This window comes from Anomalospiza imberbis, chromosome 4 (assembly GCF_031753505.1).
Source record: "Anomalospiza imberbis isolate Cuckoo-Finch-1a 21T00152 chromosome 4, ASM3175350v1, whole genome shotgun sequence".
NCBI lineage: Eukaryota > Metazoa > Chordata > Aves > Passeriformes > Viduidae > Anomalospiza > Anomalospiza imberbis.
In genome coordinates this window covers 41264996-41285420 of record NC_089684.1, presented here as the reverse complement: position 1 = coordinate 41285420, position 20425 = coordinate 41264996, and the positions used below count along the sequence as shown (strand labels likewise).

The following is a 20425-nucleotide window of genomic DNA, read 5'->3' as shown; positions in this document are numbered from 1 at the left end:
CTGCTAAGGAAGGCAGGAGCCTCCCGTGAAATGGAAAATGTAAACCCCCTCCCTCCAAATAGTTATAATTTTGAAATTAAGGGGCTCTCAGGCAAAGATATGGGAGTAGGAATAGCAGTTCTTTATTAGGGAAGAAAATAAAAATAAAATAAACAATGCAGTATTGCAAAACAACACTGACAGAGTCAGTATTCAGAATATGACCTGACACCTTGTGGGTCAGGGTGTTGGTAGTAGTCCAATTGAAATGTTGGCTGCAGTCCTCTTGCAGTGACAGATGTGGTTCTGTTGAAGCAGTGATCCGGTAGAAGGTCATAGCCTTACTCTGAAGATCTAGCAGTGGTGTAGATGGGCCTGGTCTTCCTCTGGGAATCCAGTGGAAAAGAAAGCTGCTCCTCTGGGATTCCAGTGCAACAGGCTGACTGTGGTCTTCCAGAGCTCTGATGATATCCAGGTTGGAATGCTTGGCTCTTCCCTCTGGGCGGAGCTTCTCCAATGGGATGGTGTACTTTTATCAGTCATGCTGTGGCACTCAATAGTCCATTAACAGGAGATGTCTCCCCAGAGGGAGGATGGGTTATGGAAGAGATACAGAAAACTGCCCAGTTAACAGAAGATAACTGCCCCATCAGATAAGAATAGAATACACCCCCCATTTCCAACCTAAGACAGATCGTTTAATGTAATTTACAAACTGAAGTGATTTTGAAGTAAAACTATCCTTAAAAGTAAATATGGTGTAGTAATTAGGGGCTGATAAAAGTTTTATTAATATCTTGAGGTGCTAAGCATGGTAATGATTCTGTTTTACCACTGAGGGTTTTATCTTAGTAGCACACACACAGAGACTGCCTCACTGTAATTTTATCAAATGCACCATGTAAGTTTTCCATTGTTGTGAAGAATAGATTTGGTGACACATTGAAATGGTGATATATTCCCATTTCAGTAACTGAGATCTCTACACACCTTCAAGAAACACCTTTGGGAAAATAAAACTGTAGGTTTCTTTGAATTAAATTATGTAAAGCCCTTGTTTAAGTGGACCTTTACTTAACTAAAACAATGGTGTGCTTTATATTCTTCTGTGTTGCTTTTTCAGCTTTCAAGTTCTTGTAGCAGCTTCTATTATCAAATTGTTTCTGTTTAGGTAAATGTACTGCAATGCTCTTCCGCTACAAATTAGTGCATAGGAAGTGTCAAGTAGGCCTGTGTGTTCAATAAATCTTTGGCAGACACAGAAGGGGAGGAAATGGAACATAAAATACTTACCTTTGGGCTATTGCTCCTATAAATATTGAGGGGATTTAATATGCCATTGGTTCAAGAACTTCTGTTTAAGACCACTGGTGCTTCTCCAAAATATGGTCTCTAAAATGCTGCAGAGATCAGGTTGTTGGGGGTAAGGTGTTATGAGGGCACATTTCATGTTCTGTCAGAAGAAGCTGCTCTTTTTTTTTTATTGGTTACAGATTGCTGCAAAAACGGTGTTTGCATTTCCTCCAAGCTTTTTGGAAGCTATTAGAAATACCATCAAAACATTTCACATGAGCTTTAGCTTTAGGTCAGTCACATTTCTGTGGGCCAGGGAGGTTTGTTATAGCCAGTGCTAAAAATGCATTTGACAAAGGGATAATGCAGTGAAACCAGCAGATAAAGGAAGGATACACTGTTTTTTTGCTGTTAAGTATCTGTGTTTAGCATCTCTTTTCCTTTATTTTAAGGGCTTGCTGCTTACGACCTTAGACTCTTTGATCTCCCCAGTCTGTTTCTTTTTCCACTGATCTCTAGACCTTTGTTTCAGAAAGTGGGTTAAAAATAATAATGAATAAAAGTATCTATAGCCTTGAGATTACAATACAGATTTGCGCAGTTTCATTTCTCTAGCTCACAGCTGCTTCTGTAAATACGGGGAGCTTCCAGTACTTTCTGGAAGTCTTGAAAGGAATTTCAAAACATGGTGTTGGCTCTCTTCCCCAATAACTTGAATCAAAACACTTTACTTGTTCTTTAGAGAAGAATACCAAAAGGTAAGTGATATATTATTGCTTGGGACAAAATGGAGAGTGTTTGGCAGGTGCTTTTCTGCATTCACCTGTAACTGAATGGCAAAAATAACCTCTTTTTTAATTTTTTTTTTTCAGAATACTGTTTCTTTAGTTATGTAGGACCATTGGATATATTGATTTTTGTATTTCTGCTTTTTGGCTGCTTTAGCTTGCCACAATTGCATATAGCCCTGATGCTAAACTGGAAGTGTGTTTGCTGGTAAAAGGCTTCAAGCGGAAAAAATATTGTATCCACCCATGGAGATGGATCTTGCTCTCTGAATTACTGAAAGACAGTGACTGGTTCTGCCACAGAGCAAAAGTGACATTTGTTGTGATGGTGACATGCCTTCTTCAAAATACTGTTTGTCCAAGAAGAAGCAGTAGAATTAAAGGAGCCCAAATGCTGTGAGGTGAAGGAGGACTCCTAGACAGATTAGGCAGCAAAGAACAACCAGGTTCTCTTTTCAAAGAAAGAGTTTGTGGTCAAAACTAAAATTAAAAATATGTGAATTGTTTTTTATGGGTCAGGAGGAAGCATTTGAGTGGTGCAGCATTTGAGAGATGGGGGTCTCTGTGAACCTCTGGGCATGACAGTGATCCCTTCCTGACCCGGGATTTCTTTCCATGGCTAGGGCAGAAGGGTATCTCATCTTAAAACAAGACTTCAAGATCAAACAACAACAAAAACAGACTTTTTTTTTTTTTTTTTAATTAACAGTCCTTATAGCTGTGTAACATCATCCCATCTGTAAGGCTGAAATCTCTTAAGAAAGATGTGCTTGTCATCTTGACTGATAAAATGCAGTTCTCAATATCTGAATCAAAGTGTAAAGTCAGCAGTGGAATTGGTGATGGTGGAGTTTACTTCCTCAAAATCTCAGCTTGATGCCCAGCTTACATTTAATTGGTAGCTTCTTTTTTCTGTGTTATAGCACATTTCTACCAAAGCGGGCTTTTTGAGATTTTGAAGAGAAATATATGAACAGTAGGTATATGGCTGAACTAACACTAGCCATGATAAAATGAAAGTCAAAAGTTAAATCTTACTCATTTGACTATAGTATATGAATGTAATGTATGAATGAATGAATGAATATAAATGTCATTTTTGTGAAGTTTTTGATCAATAATATTTAAAAGCATTTTCTGAGAGAGTTCCATTTAGCTCAGGTCCTAGTTCCAGGTCATGGGGAGCTGAGATAGAACAATGCCCTCAGGATCACTCAGCAAATTGCTGGTAGAGACAATACAGAATTTAGAATTCCCAGCTTACAACGTGATACTGGACTTTGCTTCATTTGTCTTGAATAGGAACTCTATTTGTCCAAATATTGTTAGGGTTTAATTGCATTCAATATTATTTTGAACAATATTTTAAGTCCTAGTTTTGGATTGGGCAGTACAGATTATTTTGCTGGTAGCAATAATAACCAATAGTTAGTGTGGTGCTTGGGGTCTTTTTTTTTTTCTTCTTCTTGGTGGTTTTTTTGTTTTGTTTTTGTTTGTTTGTTTGTTTTGATGGCTTATATTTCAACATAAATATATCAGCATTTAATCTGAGAGGCTTCCTACAATTTAAGTCCACATGATTGCCTTTAAAAGAGACTGCTGCTTGGCCCTGGTAATTTTCAGCCCAGCATGTGGTAAACTTGGATTTAGAGACAGTGAGTGATGCACACATTTATTTTCATGCCAAGAAAATACCCAGTTGCAGCTTGAAAGCAAGAAAACAACCAAAAGAAACCGAGAGAGAGCAAGAAAATTCTCATGGAGTTGGAAATTGTGATTTTAAATGTTTAATTGTTTAATCATTTTTTAAAATGTTTAAAAATTTAGCTGGTTGCTTTTGTCATAGTTTTTTTCTCATTTAAGATGTTAAAAGACATAATCTGTGTGGTTAATCCACAAATATGTGGATTGTTTCTAAACATGTGGCTGTATCTTTGCCACCATTCATCATAAGCATCTCCCAAATGGATTAACTTCACAGAGAATTCCAGTTTTCTTTATAAAAGAGCCCAGGCCCACTTGGAAAAGGTAATTGTGTACAGAGCGTTCCTGTAGCAGGAAGCACCTGCCACATTCTGGTCCCCATAGGACCCACTGTGATGCTTCTGGATGACTGGAATAATCTTCCATTGCTGCAGTGTAGCATGGTGCTCTACAAATCCCAGGCAAAGTAGGTAGTTGTTAAGTAAATTAAGAACCCTCATTAATCATGAAGGTAGCTATAAATAGCCTGATGAACAATTTCCTTGTTAGACACTCAGACATATAAGTATTTAAGTTGGACACTGCGAACATATTGCATGTCCTGATACAGCAGGAGCACCACACCATCCTTAAACAAAACTTCAGAGAAACACTGACAGCATTTGTGATGATGGGAAGTGACAATTCTTTAAAAATAATAATAATTAGGAACTGGCAACATTTCAGTGTTGATTCTGCTGTTGATCAGTTATTCTACACTATCATCATTGTCTTGCATGTTCTTTAATGAAGGTTCAGTTATGTTCTGAGGCTTTAGGACAAGTAGGCATTGAAAATATGAGAATGGTGATTTCTGTCTGCAGCAAGAACTGAACTAAAAATCTGTTGAAAAAGAAACTGTAACTTTTGTGATGACTTTTCTGAACAGAAGTATTGTTCAGTCCATTTAGGAATTAAAAAAAATAGGATTTTGGGAGATGTTTTAGTGCTTCCTCGGAGTTTGTAAAGCAAGTTGAGTAAAATATTGATTTTTTTTTTCTTCTTTGATCTTCCACAAGCTCCCATTTTTAGCTGAAAATTAGACTTCCTCCATGCCTATACTAAATTACTTGTACAAGTCTAGTTTTCACTTAATGGCTTTGAATAACTCCTTGCTGTGATGTACCAGTCCTGAACTTGCAGCTGTGATTTGTCTTCTAAAACTTTGAAACAACAAATAATTTCAATAAAGATTTCATTTGGATGGCTGCATCACAGCTGCAGAGGAAGCTGCGCTTTGCTGGACACAGTGGTTGTAAATAAATTAAACATGCCAGTTTTCTAAAGACAAACTGCAGTACTTACTCGAATACTGGTGCTGGGGATGATTAAGTTTAGGGATTAGGGTTAGGATTTTTTTTTAGATAATTTTAAACTCCAAAGATATGAGGTAGAGCACGAACAAGAGAACATGGGTAATAATGCCCTATTTTTAATTATCTTCATAAAATTTTTCTCTTCTTTGCTGTGCCCTTATCACTTTTTTCAAAAAAAAACATAGTTTTTGATGCACATATTGTCATGCTATTCCATTACTTTGTAATAGGCTTAATGTTAATCTTTAGTTTTCCAGTGAATCATTTAAATTTTGGGTTTTTTTCTGTGTTTTGTTTTTGAAGTCTTTTGGTCTTCGCGAATCTTAGTGCAGCATTAAACTTCTCATCCATAAACACTCCAGAACCCTATAGTTTGGTTTTAAAACAGTCTTTGTTATTGAATGTTTTCAATTCATCATGCTTTGGGGGCTTTTAAAATACAGACATGTAGAGTTACTCAAATTAGAGTAGTCAAACAGTATTTTGATGATTAATAGCTTTGGTATTCACTGAGTAGTTTTATGACATTTGCCATTCTTTGAGTAGTTTTAAAGCATTTGCCAAATATTTTAGAAATACCAGTGAACGTTAGCTGTCAGATCCAGTTGGACTTATTTTTTTCCAATTCATTCTTAATTTCTGCAGCATTCAAAGTACCAGCTCACTGTAAAAAGTTATTTTGAGGGGATAAAGATGTCTGAGAAGACTGGAGAGCAGCTCTTTATGTAACTGCTTTTTGTATTTCATAACATTGAAGAATAAGTTGATTTCAATTTGTTTTTATTGTCCTAAAGAGACCATAGTTATTAGCATCCATATCTTATCCCCAAATCAGCACAAAGCACATTATTGATATTGCTATTTGTTGGTGGATACTAGTACGGAAATCCATTTGAACGTTGTATAACTAAATACTTGTTTCTAATTACAAGTATCTTGGCAGGAAACAGTCTTACAAAAACAAAGATGAAAAAGCAAATTCAGGATATTTGTAGTGCTCTATGTTGATGACCATGTACTTGGGAATCATTAGTGATTTTTCAGCTCAGAGTGCCCTTGTACAGTCTGATAGAACCTGCAGAAGCTGAGCTTCTGTCTCCTGGCTGTAGCATTTTTCATTTCACAGGTGGTGACTTGATAGAACAGTAAAAACATCTTATTTTCACTTCTTGGTGAAATTTATTTGGTTTTGGTTTTTGTTTTTCCCTATGTAGGTTTGCATCCAGTGGTGTTGCAACATTTATTTCCTTTTCAGTTAGAAAAAAAATTAAATTGCATAAATGAAACTTTTTTTTTTCCTTTACCCAGATTTATCTTTCCCAGAATAGGTGTGTAAGTCAAAAGTATTATCTTTCCTGAGATGAGGTAAATCTGGGCTGTGGGAACCACAGGAAATGTGTTACTCAGTATTGCTGGTGTTGGAATACTGTATGGAGCCAGGCTCTTCATAGAGCCCTACTGTAACTACACTGATTTGAAGAACAGCCCTGTGACACTTTAGTGAGTATTTGTGGATAGAACAGGTGTGGGAGACCAGCCTGCTGTACAGATGGGAGAGACTTTCCCCCCCATATTTTAATCAGTTTGTTGCTTTTCAGAGATACAGGGCTATGCTCCTGAGGAAAATAGTCTTTTGAAAGCAGTAAGGGATATTATTAAGGGCTTTCAGTACCCTGGCTCATGTCACTTTATCTTTTTAAATGAGCAAAAATGAGGTGAAAGAATTCTGCAGTTACACAAATAGGTAACCTCACATTTGTGATTTTGATCCCGCCCTCCTCTTTTCCTTTGCCTGGTGTCAGGTCTTTCCTGTTGCACAGTATAAGCTCCTCAACAGAGATTAGGCTTTGGGTTTTTTGTTTTGTAGGTACGAAAAAGAAAACACTCTGCACAAACATTTTAATTCTCTTTGACACATTAAATGTGAAGAATTGCATTTTCCTGGCTGGTTAGTAGCAGCAAGCTGGTTTGCCACCAAATTTATTGCAATTGAACAGTCTTCCAGCAGCAAGGGATGAAAACTCAGTGAGTTTTTTATGTTCTTGTCCGATGTAGAAGTATTAAATATACCTGTACTTATTTATATAGCTTTTCTGAAAATCTGAGTGGTTGCTAAGTACTAAATTAAGTGTGAAGCAGGCAGTTACATAATATCCACGTTTTACAAATGGGGCTAATCCCAGTTCAGAAAGTTGGTTGTGCTAGACCATGTAGCACCATTAACAGAAGGAGAAATAATGAATTACAGCCTTGAGTTCCTTGAGTTTAGCTCTGTATTATGGGTTTCAGGCACTTCGATCTGTTTGGTTATAAGAGCAGAGGTTATTAAGTGCATGCTGTTTAAATAATTTAATTGACTCTGTTACCTCTGCTAGTTTTCTCTCTGTGCTTACAATCTGTCTTCTATGTCAGTGCATATTAACTTGAGTTGTATTGGGCCAGATTTCTTTTAAATCAGATTATAAAACTGTGAAATACAAAATTATTATGATCAGGTAATGGTATTCAGTATCAAATTGTCATTAATAAAAAGTGTTTGGATTTGAACTTCTACATTTGTTCCATCAGTTTGAAGATCCTGGTCTTTTTAAATAGGCAGGCTTTTATGAGAGAGTTATAGGCAAGGACTTAAGAATATTGGATCAGCTCAGAATTGAGCACACCAACATGCTGGCTCATGCTTTTGACTTGGCTCTCGTCAGAAATACTTAATGTTCTACTTCACAGTCTGTGTCTTTGGTCAGCATTGCCCAACTGTTCACCTGTTTCATCAGCACACTTAGCCATGTAAGGGAGAATCTGATTTTGAAATTGGGAAAGAACTGTCTGTGTAAAAATAATTTCATGTCCTTTTCTTTTTAAGGAGGTTGCTATGCAGCACTACTAATGAATAAATAAATTTTATCTTACCTGCATGGTCTCTCAGAAGCACTGTGTAGAAGTTCAGATACAGTACAAAACCTCTGTGTTTACCTTACTTTGTTGTTACTTGATTATTACCAATACTTCAGTGATAACAGTAATAGAGCACTTCAAATACAAAACCCTTGGGGTAGAGATTTGCAAACTTCTGGTGTCTGTTGCCAAGTTTATTCTTTACAAAGCATTCTCACCCATTGCTGGGAGTACCACACCTGAGTCTGTACCAGTCCTTTTCCATTTTGTGCTGTAGGGCAGCTGTCTAACATAACCAGACTTAAACTTTTCATTTGGTTTATTCATATAGCTTCTTGGTGTACCACTTGAAGGCAGTTGCCTTTTTTAATATTAACACTTTGTCAGATAGACTTTAATGAAAGCTTAGAGCTATTACACGTTATTGATCATGTTTATTTAAAATGGATGGCATGACCTGGAACACTTGCAGTTTGGTCAAGTTGGCTAAAGAACATCCTTGTTTTGGAAGGGGATGTGTGTTACTGTCTGTAGGGAGATGATTGGTATCTTCATTCTAGGGTCATTTCTGGTGGATTGTGCCTTGGTCGGGGGGCAGTATGAAGGCTGGAAACTTGGGAAGAAAATCCTACTCTGTCTGCAGGGTCGAAGTGGTGGGGTTTGGTACACACAGATGGAGACCTCTGGGGAGCAAGTTTAACAAATACACTGTTAAAAAAGATACTTGGGGCATCTCAAGTGGGAGATACACATTGGGTAGAGGACCTCCCAAGAGCACCATAGGAGTGGAGACTCCCAAGAGTCATTATTTCCAAAGAAATTTGGTGACTAAGGAAGATTTAATTTCTCTGAGGGTACTTCAACTTGTATCTGAAACATGACTCTTCTCCTTTCATACTAAATATACCTCAAATATGTATTTTTTTAAATCAACCCAGTTAGTAGTAATGATCAGTTACAATATTTGTTGATGCACTTTTTAGCCTTTTTGTACAGCTTTCACGTTTGCCTCCAATATATTTATTACTTGCATGCAGTGTTTTCTTTGTTTCTGTTTTGGTGCTTAAGCCCCTTAGTGTGAGCCCCAGCTAGACTGTAAAATCTCCTTCAGCAACTTGCTTATGCTTGTGGCATTAACCTTTCTGCAGGGGGTTGTGATGTTTATTTATAAAATTCCAGTTTTCCACTTACAAATAGAATATTATTAAGAGAGTCTTCTTTTTGCCAATTAGGTCAAAGTCCTAAAATTTTAAGACCTAAACCACATGGTTTAGAGCGAACTGATTCACAAACCATAGGTGACTTTACTACAAGAAGAAAGGGTATGTACTTTAGCACTGTATGTATATGGAGCTTTATAAAAATAAGTGAAGCAAAAATTAAGAAAATTGTAATTTTATAATAACTCTGGCATATTCTCTTCTGCTATAGTCTAAGGTCATGGATGCATTTTCCATGCCAAGCAACTAGTTTCCTGTATAAGGAATTAAAGATTTTCTGGCTTGAACAGTGCATGGAAACCTTTCTTTGACATTAATGTGAATGTTCTGATCTCTTAAGTTGTAGCTGTTCATATTTTGTCTGTTTATTTAGCAAGTATATAATAACTTGTAAATTGTACATAATAACTTGTAAGTTACTTGAAACTTTTGTTAGGCAATAACTTGAAATCACAATTCACTTACGTCTCTTGAAATGAAGCAAAATATCGATCTTCTGATCATACACTAGTACAGTCATCTATTTATGCACCTTAAAGAGGATTGCAATTAATTTGATGGGCTTTATTGAAGATGCTGAGTTGGTGCCTTACATAGTCACAAGAAGTAGAGAAAATAATGAACAACATTAAAAATCTCAGAGAAATAGCACTGATTACCTTTGGGTTTTGAAGTCCATTGCAACAGGATGAAGTACTTCTGCTGTTCTTAGTGGACTTTGGACGAAGTCCTGGCTCTGTCTGCTGCAGCAGTACCTTGCCCATTGTTTATTCCTGCCAGGTAGTCTCAGACCTTTACAGAGGACCTGAGCCAAGCTGATCAATTTTTGTGTCAGTCATGCTTTAGTATCATCTTGCCTATGTCACTTTCAGGTCTGTCATTACGTGCCTGACACTTGATCTTAGTGAACCTGTCAAGAGGCAGAAAACTCAATGGTGACAGTGAGCACAAGGAGAGAAAGGGCTGTTTTTATGATGATATTGCATTTTGTTTTCTAAAAACAGCTTTAGGGAGGATAAAGTTGACAGCAGTTTGACTGTGATTTTTTTTTTCCTCAAGCCTTTTTATACCTTGTTATTTTTTTTCTAATGTTTAGGAGGGGTGAGACATATAAGCTGGAGGGAGGGATAATGTGTTTCTTACTAATAGCCTACTCATGGTTCTGTTCTGAAAATGGAATTTTAAAATGGCACTTTTTTTGAGAACAGTGTTATCTGTCATGAGTGGCATATTGCTCTGCTCGCCTGTGGATGAGCTCTGAAGCGAGCCAGGCTCCTTCTGCTATTGGCTCATTTCTCACTTTTAGTCTCACTTTTAGGCATACTTAGTCTTAGCTGCAGGTTCTGCCCACTCGTGGAGCTATGAAACCTCACCAGTAAGGGCACACGTCTACAGCGAGGGCAGAGTTTGCATATTAACAGCTGGCCCTGAGCCAAGAAAAGTCCCCAGAGCTGGCTCTGCTGAAATAGCCCATCAGCCCTGCCCTGGGCTTGCCAGCTCAACAAGTTATCAAGGCAGAATGAGGACAGAACGTGATGTTGCCACTTTCAAAATCTCTTTTCAGAGAAAACAGAAATTGAAAACAGAATTACTACCTACAAGTATATGCTGCAAAATTCTGAAGTTGCAGTGGGTTTTTTTAATTTTATATTTTAATTTTTTAATTGATGTTTCCTCTCATTACCTGAAAAGATTAAAAACATAAGTTAATACATCATATCTTTCTGAAAATTGTCTCCCTTTCTTTACTAGTATTTGCTATTTGAAAGATAGAGATTTTTTTCTATATTTAGGCTGTGAAAAGCTGTTAAATTTGTTTAGGAAAGTCCTGTGCTTTACAATTGTCTGTTTCTTACATAGCAAAACCAGCTCCACTAGAAATAAAACCTCTGCCTGAATGGGAAGAATTACAAGCTCCAGTTAGATCTCCTATCACCAGAAGCTTTGCACGAGAGTAAGTTTCTTGGCTTTTCCTCATTCAGATTAATCAGTTTGGTGACTGGAGTGTTAATAAATGTGTGTACATCTGTATCATATTTTTAGCTTGTTTGTTGCTTGAAGTTTCCCTTGGAAGAGTGTGAGTCTGTGTGTGTATCTGTGCATTGAAATAAAGTGTGTCCTTGCGAAATTTTGTTTTGTGCTATTACATATTAGGGACTGTGTATAACCAAAAAATGTGACACTAGTAAGCTTGAATGAAAATTTCAGCTCTAATATGCTTATTTTTGTTGTTTACCAGGAGGTTTAAGATATTGCAGATGTATTGTTTGTAAAATAATTCCTGGTAATTAGCTCCTCCAGGTTTCCCGTGTCACCCAGACCGGATTCAGTTCATAGCACAACTTCCAGCAGTGACTCGCACGACAGTGAAGAGAATTATGTATCCATGAACCCAAATCAGTCCACTGAAGACCCAGTATGTAAAATCTACATCTTAACTACTCTCTTCCTGTGCAGTCCTTACTTTTAAATCATGCAAACACACATCCTTCACTCAGCATCACTCCCTTTATACTTCTACAGAATCAACAGAATCATAAAAAAATCTCCATAGCAAAGCTGTAATTTTGGTAGGATTTCACTGAAGAAGTTAAGAGCATAAAGAAAATGGTTGATAAACATATCTATTATATAAAACAGTATACAACATGACTTATTTTCTTCTTCTTTCCTAGAATCTGTCCCCTCTTTGTAATTTCTTGTCCTTGGGCTATGCACCAGTTCAGTATTATGACATGAAGGGAAGTAAATTGTCCTAGGACCTCTGAGACATGCTTAAATTGTATTAAAAGGACATCTTCCAGGAAATGTAGAAGGAACAGGGGGGAAAAAATGATTGACACTTGTTGTATACATTCTGTGAAAACTGAACCATGTGTATTTTATTAGGCATCTTTCAAAGAAGAAGATAGAGGGAGTCTTTGTGTATTGAGTGTCTGTATTTTTTCCCCTTTGGTGGAGAATTTTCTCAGATAATGAAGCTTCAAATACTCAGCATGGAGTGCAGCTAGTTAGGAAAAGTTAATGATGCACACTGTGTTTTTTCCTTGATGAGGGGAAGGAGAGAGAGAAAAAGACCCAATAGCAGTAGTTTTAAGGAAGGCAAAAGCAGTAGACCTAGGCCTAAACTAAAATGTGTTTTAGAATATGCATAAAACACTGGAGGAAACCTGTATCTTGAGCTCAGCTTTTCGTCTAGTGTAGAATCATGGAACAGTCTGGATTGAAAAGGATCTTATAGATCATCTTGTTCCAACCTCGCATGCCATGGGCAGGGACAGTCTACTAGACTGGGTTGTTCAAAGCCCCATCCAGTCAGTTCAGTGCACTCATATGTTTGGGTTCTTAGTAGGGAATACAGCAGTATTTTTCATCTTTAAATCACTTATGTATGACCTTCTTGGGGAGGGTCTGTCTAGCACCTTTTTTGTTCTGTTTCTGTGTCTGCCTTCTTATATGGCATGTGCTGGCCCATCTCACTGCCCTTGGACTCTCCTCACGCAACGTTGTTCACATTCCTGTCCCCTGCTGCTCTGGATCCCCTCCCAGTCTCCTCCAGTGTCCCTGCCCTGCAGCTCACCACTGCTGCCTCTGGATGCCACATCCCAGGTCCCCCTCATGCCATTCTCTGTGGGAACTGGTGGGGTGCAGGCTCCAGAGCCTGCGAAGTCCCCCAAGCTGTGCCTTGTGCCATGCCTGTTGTGCTTCCCAGGGGAAAAGCACTGAGCACTGGGGAACTGCTGATGTTAAATCTTAGCTCCTCTCTTGCAAGGGCCATCGGTAAGTAATGGGTGATGTCCCATTTCACAGGTGCAAGAAACATCCCATATTACACCAGAGATTAGCCCCACCCGTGCCCAAAGTTCTCCCTGCATGGAATCACAGTTCAACCCAGGTGTTTCTGTTGATTCTTAAGGCTGTTCCAGGGGCTTAACTTCCATGCCAAGATGGTACAATTAATGCTCCAGCTCATTAATATCTTCTGTTTGCTTGCACCGGTCCTATTTTAAGGTTATTCTACAAATTTCCTTTCTGTTTCATTTGTCTGTATTTAAAGTATCTGTTTTCTAATGCATATGTTCTGCCTGCCTAGTTTGTTTGAAATAAGAGATTATTTTTTTGTTTAATGAGTAACAGCTTTTTAAACTTATGCTGGAAACATTGATACAGAATCTGATTTTTGTACCTTTAATACACAAAAATTTGTTCTGAGAAGTTGAGCAACAAAAATGATCTTCATATCATTTGTTTGTGTTTGTTCTTGTTACCACTTAATGTTAAATGAGTTGGACAGTAGAGATATAATGGATAACTTCAATTTTAAAAGCCCAGCCCATTTGGCTTTAGCCCATAAAATATTTTATTTCCTAATGAACCAGAATATTTCCAGATATCTCACAGACTTTATTTTCAAATTTGACTTTTTGAGAATTTTTACTTGTTCCAACTCTATTTTAGCAAGGAGTCCATATTTCTTAATATTTTTCTGTCATCAGCTTTGAAGTATCTTGTTTGAACATGTCATACTTATGTTTTATTTAATAAAATCAGCAATATTCTGCTTTTTCTTTCAAGTTGCTCTCTGCCTTACGCTTCTGTCTTTCCTTCTGCCTTCCTCTTCATTTTTTGCTGACTGCTGCCCTCTGTCTTCCTGTTTTTTCTTTATCTTTTAGAGAAGAGTCCTTCTATTGTACTGTTCCTATAACACCTGTTAAGAGGGAGGGATCAGGCTGGGAGAGGACAGAGGAGGTGAGGTTGTAAAAGTCTGGGCTAATTGAAATTTAGGTATATACAATGCAACTTCATTTCAGGCAGCCCTACACATATTTTCCAAAGTATTAATATATTAATCTTGTCAATTGAACAATACTCTTTGATTTTCACCTTAATCATGATGACTTTTGAATGAAATGTAAAAGTTTCATTTTTAGCTTTGCCAGTACTGTAAAGCAGAAATTATTGTAGGTATTTAACAACAATTGAGGGAAATAGAAAAGTTTGTGCTTAAGTAATGCTAAATTTGAGATAAAATAACTACATTTAAAAAGAACAAAACATGATCTGTTCTTATTTCATGATATGAAAGGGACATTAAGTGGAAAGCACAGATGGGTTTGGTGGCAGCCTTAAATTTGGGAGGGTGGTTTTCGGGTTTTTTCTTCCCAGTGGGTTTTGACTCTGTCCCATTTTTGACATAGAATGTATTCCCTTGCCACACAGGGTCAATGAAATTTGCATGATTTAAGTAATTGCAAGAGTCTCAGTAATTTCCTTAACCTTTTACATTTTGGCAGTTTATAGTATGCATATTTGATAATGTGGACCACTAGTTTGTACATTTGTAGATGAAGTTGTTTATATTATGATTTCAGAATTTGTTTGGAAGCAATAGCCTTGATGGAGGAAGCAGCCCTATGGTAAAACCTAAAGGAGATAAACAAGTGGAATATTTGGATCTGGACCTAGATTCGGGAAAGTCTACGCCACCTCGTAAGGTAAGCAGATGTTCAGCTCTTGCTGTTCTGCCATCAGGAGTTCAAAATTGCCTTCAGCAAGATCTCTTAATGGTCATTTCTCAAATGATTAGTGGAGAGACAGTGTTGGACCTTTCAGGGAAACCAGTGCTTGTTCTGTGTCTATTTGGGTGGGACACCTACTTGCTTTTTTGTTGTTAATTTACTTGAACTTGTTTCTTACTGTTCCCAGAAGAAGAACAGTGGCTCAGGCAGCAGCGTGGCAGATGAGAGAGTTGATTACGTTGTGGTGGACCAGCAGAAAACGCTGGCCCTGAAGAGCACGCGGGAGGCGTGGACTGATGGCAGGCAGTCTACGGAGTCTGAGACGCCCACGAAAAGTGTGAAGTGAAAACACTGCTTTGTCTTTGAAGAATGGAAAGAAGTGAATTTTGAAGAATCACAGAACCCCAATGGCAGTGTTGTTCATCTGTACAGTACCTGATTCCCTGGGGTGAGAATCAGTTCCTCACCAAATAGGTTGGAAACCAAAAGACACTTTGAATATATCAAAGGAACTTTAAGATCATGAATTGGCTCTGTGGTGTCTGGAAAAATCACAGCCTGTAAATAACCTGTAAAATAATATCACTTAGCTTTCAGAAAATCTTTTGTTCTGTAGTTAACACATTTGTGGTTATTACAGTGTTTATGCACTTTTCAGTTACAATGTTGGTTCAGGTATTCACAGTAAGTGTACCTTAATGTCTAATTCATCTGGAGAATTCTTTTTTCCTTACACTACTATTCTCACAATTTTAGGTTAATTAAGCTACATGTAGATATGGAAATTAATATTTGAACTTCATTTTAACAACTCAAAATTGATTTTGCAGAAATACTTTCACAGTTGAATAATCTACTTGAAATGCCAAGAGACAACCATTAGTTACATACTTGTTTATATTTAATACATATAAGATTAATTGGAAGTCTACAGGTTACCTTCCTAACAAAAAATTGCTGTGAGTTAATAATAATGAACTGTACTGGGTTTAGACCTAAAATCCTGGCTTATATGTTAGTTGTTAGTGGTGGAACTTCTATTGTATTTTATTAATGACAGTGTTCTGTGTTCAATGGGTGAAGATTCTGCAGGGTGGGATCTTACACTTTCATAGACTGAATAATTAAATGTCAAGTAAGCCTGCAAACCACTGATAGCATGCAGTAATATTGTGATCTCACACTTATTAACAAGAAATAACCTTTATATTATTTACAGAAGGTAGAGTATATAAATCAGGTACGTACCAAGCACTGTTGTGCTAATACACTGATCAGGTTTAGACAATGAGCTTTAGTTTTTTACTGTTTAGAAGTTCTTATGTTAGTTTTCAGTGCAAGATTAATGGGACAGTTTGACATTCACTTTTTTTAGTGCTAGCAAAATACTGTGATTTTGAATTAGAAATTAATTCAAATGGAAATACTATGTTTTAACACCATAGTGCCCTTCTTATGAGCTATATTTTACTTTAATCTCCTGCTTGGCCTTATATTTAAATCCCTATGCAACTGATATTTTATATCTGTCTTTTTAAAAATTAGATAATATACCTAAATGATCCCCTTGTAAACCACTTGTTGCTCTTTCCTGGTACAGGATTTTAAACTCTGTATACTGTGATCCTTTATTTTATTATGCCAGTTCCAAATAATAATCTGCCTTGGTTTAGAAACATTTTTTTTGTTATTTGGAAGAAGATAGATTTCTTTAAATACATGAATGAGTTAGGTCTAGATAGAAAACTTACTAACACTTTTGTTTTATACAAATGTCCTCAATTAAGTGGTTGGTTTCATTTTCTTGCCCAATTGGGGTTTTTTTGTCCAGATCATTTAAAAGTTGAGCTTAAAGTTGCATTGTTTTCTGGCATGTTGGCCTTCGTACTGTGCCTAATCTACCATACGTTGTTTCTCTCCCCTCACAGCCACAATCTACAGTTTGTAAATTATCTTATTCTTAACAAAGGTTCTTTTTAAATAAGTAATGTTTTGATGCTTTGATTGTTCATTTTAAAAAAAGAAACTAAACACAGTGCATTTTGAGGTGAATTTTAAATAAATCAAGTTGTTCTGTTTTGGTGTGTAAACTCTGTCCTTTAAAGCAGCAAACGGATGTCAGTGTCTGGGAAAGTGCCTGGATACCAACCACATTTTTTCAGAATTATAGATGTACAGCTAGAACAATTTTTAATTTGGATCTCTGATTTAAACCCTGCACCAAGAAGCCAAATAATGTGAATTCTCACTCTTCTGGGAACCAGGAAAAAAATCAGTCTCCTAAGCCGTCCTCTCTTGCTGAGCTAGTGATAGAAGATGAGTTTGCTCTAAGTTTGCTGATATCAGTCCTTGATTTACAGATTACACTTACTTTTTCTTCATTTAAAATTTGGCAGGATTCACAACATTATTTGTTATTATGATTGAGAATCCACTCTTTTATTTCTAGGCTTTTCCCCTTTCTTTTGCTAAGGAAAACAGGAGTTTCCACACTGTACAGACAGTGTAACATTTTCTAAGTAGCAGTCTACAATTTCTCTTTAATTAGATTTCTAAGCAGTTTTCTCCCCCATATTCCAGTATTACATTTTCCATACTTATTTTCTATACTTACATGCTGTCCATGGTATGTTCAGAATCAGAGGTGTGATATTAACATTTGATGCTTCAGGTGTGATATTAACTTTGGATATTAACCAGTGAAGCTACAGGGGCTTCACAGTGCAGATCTGTCTGAGCTCCTGGATGGTCTAAGGATGTGAATATAAAATTGAAAATGAGGCTCCTGAAGTTGTAGGTGATAGAAAGCAAGTGGAACTGATATTAGCCCTGTGTCACTTCCAGTTGCTGGCTTTGTGAGGACATTCTAGTTGTAGGCAAGCTGGTGGAAACTCGAGTAGATAGTGGTGCAGAAGTAGCTTGTCAATGTTGCTTCTCAAGTGTTCTTTTTTCAAATAGGTAAGTTGTCTCTTGTTTCACTCAAACTCTATGTTACCAGTTGCAGAGATACAGTTTTCATTGCTGTATGTGTCATTATAAATTGCAAATACATATATGCAATATGTCTTTTACAAATACACATCTTGCTTTTGAAAATCAAAAGAAAACTCGGTGCCTTGTACACTAAGATTGACTTGAGAGGTGATTTGGTATCGTTCCATGGTGTGATCTGAACATTTCTTTATCTGCTAAGTACCAACAGCCACACTTTTACACACTGTGATATAATCACTATTACCTCATGAAGTAGAGGTGCAAACACAGCTGCTCTGTTCCACTAGAACTTTGTAATGTGACATGGAAAGAGGTGAAAATGTGGTCAATTAGTCTTTTTTCTTTACTGATATTTGTATTTATGTAAAAAAATAATAACCCATTCATTTGTGACAGTTGTGACATAGTGCCACACCCAGGGAGATCAGACAAATTACAGTATGGCTGTTTTGATTAAGTAATTTAGAATTTAATGCTTCTTGTAGCTAATTAGGGAGTGATGGGCACCTCCGTAGCTTTTACAGTGCACTATAAGCCAAGCAAGATTTTTATCACAGTGAATTTTAAGTTTAGCTATTACTGCAGCAGTAAGTTTTTATGTGTGTGTGTGTGTGTATATTTATATGTGTAGTACTCTTGCAAAAGTACTCTGGAAACTTAGCAGCCCTGGACAGAAGTTCCATTCACTCCTTAGCTATAGAGATTTTGTGTCATGAAAAGTGAATGGACGTTTATTTGCTCAAGGAGAAGGTACTGCCACACAATATCAGTGTGCAATTTGGACAGCAGTAGTGTCACTTCATCTGATGAAATATTTTATACCTGTAGTTCTTAAGAAGCTCAGCACTATCCACAGGTGAACTTAAATTTCGAGATTATCCTCCATATTTCCTAGATCTGCTCTTGATCTCTGTGTATTGCACTGAACTGCTTCTTCAATGTTAATTTCTTGTTGTTTGTTTTATTTCTTGGGGATACTAATATGGCCATGACCACAAAAAAAGGTGCTTTTCTAGTAATTAATGTAATAAGTGTCCCATAAAAATGTTGTGTTGATTGGGTGTAGATGAAACCAAATCCCAAGCAATGATGTTAATTTTCAGTAGTGTAAGTGGGAGGAGAACAGGTATTGGATGCATGACCAGTTGAATGCCTCCGGTACTGTAGCTCTTCCAGGTGGCTGAAAGGAAGGAGGCATGCAGGGTCTGTCACTGAAGTCCAGAGCAGCAGCTGTCTCTTCTTCTACCCTGGGGCACAACCGGTGGCCAAAGGGTGAGGAGTGCAGGGTCTGTTGCTGGAGTCCAGCGCAACAGCTGTCCCTTCTCCTTCCTTGGTGGCAGCACCAGGGCTCTCTGCCTTTTCTGTCTCCACTTGCCCCAGCCCACCCCAGTCTAGTCGCTTAGGTTATGGTGACAGACAAAAGTTGATCATGGGTTGTGTTTCCCTCTTCCTCGGCTAGGGCATTTGTCTATCCCCCCTCTACTGTGTTTAGTTTTTTAATTTAGGGGTGTCTTTACCCCCAGAAAATACTCCCATGATCCCAGGGGGTTTTCTTATTTGCATGTTAGTCCCAGAATGTCAGTGTGGTGGGGGGGAAGGCAGGTTACCTTTGGGTAGTTTAGAGAAAACAAACAGAGCAATTAACTAATTAACATTTCAATATCGGTAGCCAGCAGTCATTCCAGTGTTGCCATGGGAACTAGGAAGGCCCTGCCCTCCTCTCTGGGGAACACCTGGAAACTTTGTTCATAACAGTTGTTAAGTAAACAGAACTAGGCTGTTCTGGTGCCAGTGATTTTTCTTTCTAGATGGTCTAGAAAAGAAAATTTCCATGTTTCATTTGAAAGGGATGATCTGTTTTCTTCAGCTTTTTTATAAGAAGCGGCTTAGCTGAAGTGGACAGTTGTGTAATCTGCTGTGCGCACACACAAAATGTTTAACTTTAATATATGCTAAAATGGAATAGAATAAAATCCAGTACAGTTTAGAACATGAAGCACCAAGTTTGGCAAAATGGAGACTCTCAAAAGTTTTCCTGCAATTATAAAGCCAGCACTTGTAGCAATGATCATTATTTGCTCTTGAAAATTCTCCCAGGATCTCTCATCATTGTCAAGCCTTTTCCTAGAAAGCTGTATCTGCAGTGAAATAAAAAGAAAATGTGTATCACATTTTCAGAAAGGCCAATCCTAATAAGATTTTAATAAATTCTGTTTGAGGTCCTGGGTTTAATGTGTGTGTGGGGCTTGCACAAGGTACCCAGACAGCTTGATTGTTTTAATCAGAAGGCCAGAAGAGGAGGAAAATATAAATATGCCTTATTTTCCCTGAATTCCTACCAGACTTTAAAATATGTAAGTTTTCATATTTTTATGTGCTTTTTAGGGAATATACTTTAGAGAAAAGAATTACTACTTGCTTCTGTGCACTTGTGCTGTTTTTTGCACAATTATAAACTATGCAGACTAGCTGAAGGTTTAAGGTTTTTTTCCTTCTACTTTGTGTTAAGAGGTGAAGGATGTAGGCCTGGGAGTTTGGGAATGCCTCAGACTAGCCTACTGGTGTACCTCAGAGTCTGGAGTTAATTGCATCAAAACAGTGATTCAACCCTCTGCCGAGGTGATCTTCATAGTAATACCTATACATCATGGTGTGTATATTTAATTATTTTTTTAATT

The 20425-nt window shown here is 37.3% G+C and overlaps 1 protein-coding gene and 1 long non-coding RNA gene across 10 annotated transcripts in view; one reads left to right on the top strand and one right to left on the bottom strand.

The window, feature by feature from the left end:
* Nucleotides 1–16831, top strand: part of GAB1 (GRB2 associated binding protein 1) — a 97392-nt gene extending 80561 nt beyond the window's left edge. For 4 of the 9 annotated variants that reach the window (XM_068188006.1, XM_068188002.1, XM_068188004.1 and 1 more), the window contains 5 exons: nt 9247–9336; nt 11095–11188; nt 11527–11650; nt 14607–14729; nt 14941–16831. In XM_068188006.1, the coding sequence (XP_068044107.1) occupies nt 9247–9336; nt 11095–11188; nt 11527–11650; nt 14607–14729; nt 14941–15099 (590 nt within the window). In that variant the 3' untranslated portion in view covers nt 15100–16831. Of the gene's footprint in view, nt 1–9246; nt 9337–11094; nt 11189–11526; nt 11651–13907; nt 13984–14606; nt 14730–14940 lie in introns of those variants that run through there. The other 5 variants (XM_068188005.1, XM_068188008.1, XM_068188003.1 and 2 more) reach the window with 4 other exon arrangements.
* Nucleotides 13917–20425, bottom strand: LOC137472692 (uncharacterized). The gene is made up of 3 exons (XR_010998372.1): nt 19489–20425; nt 17368–18900; nt 13917–13964 (listed from the first exon to the last, which is right to left on the bottom strand). It is a non-coding gene; the product is annotated as an uncharacterized lncRNA (long non-coding RNA).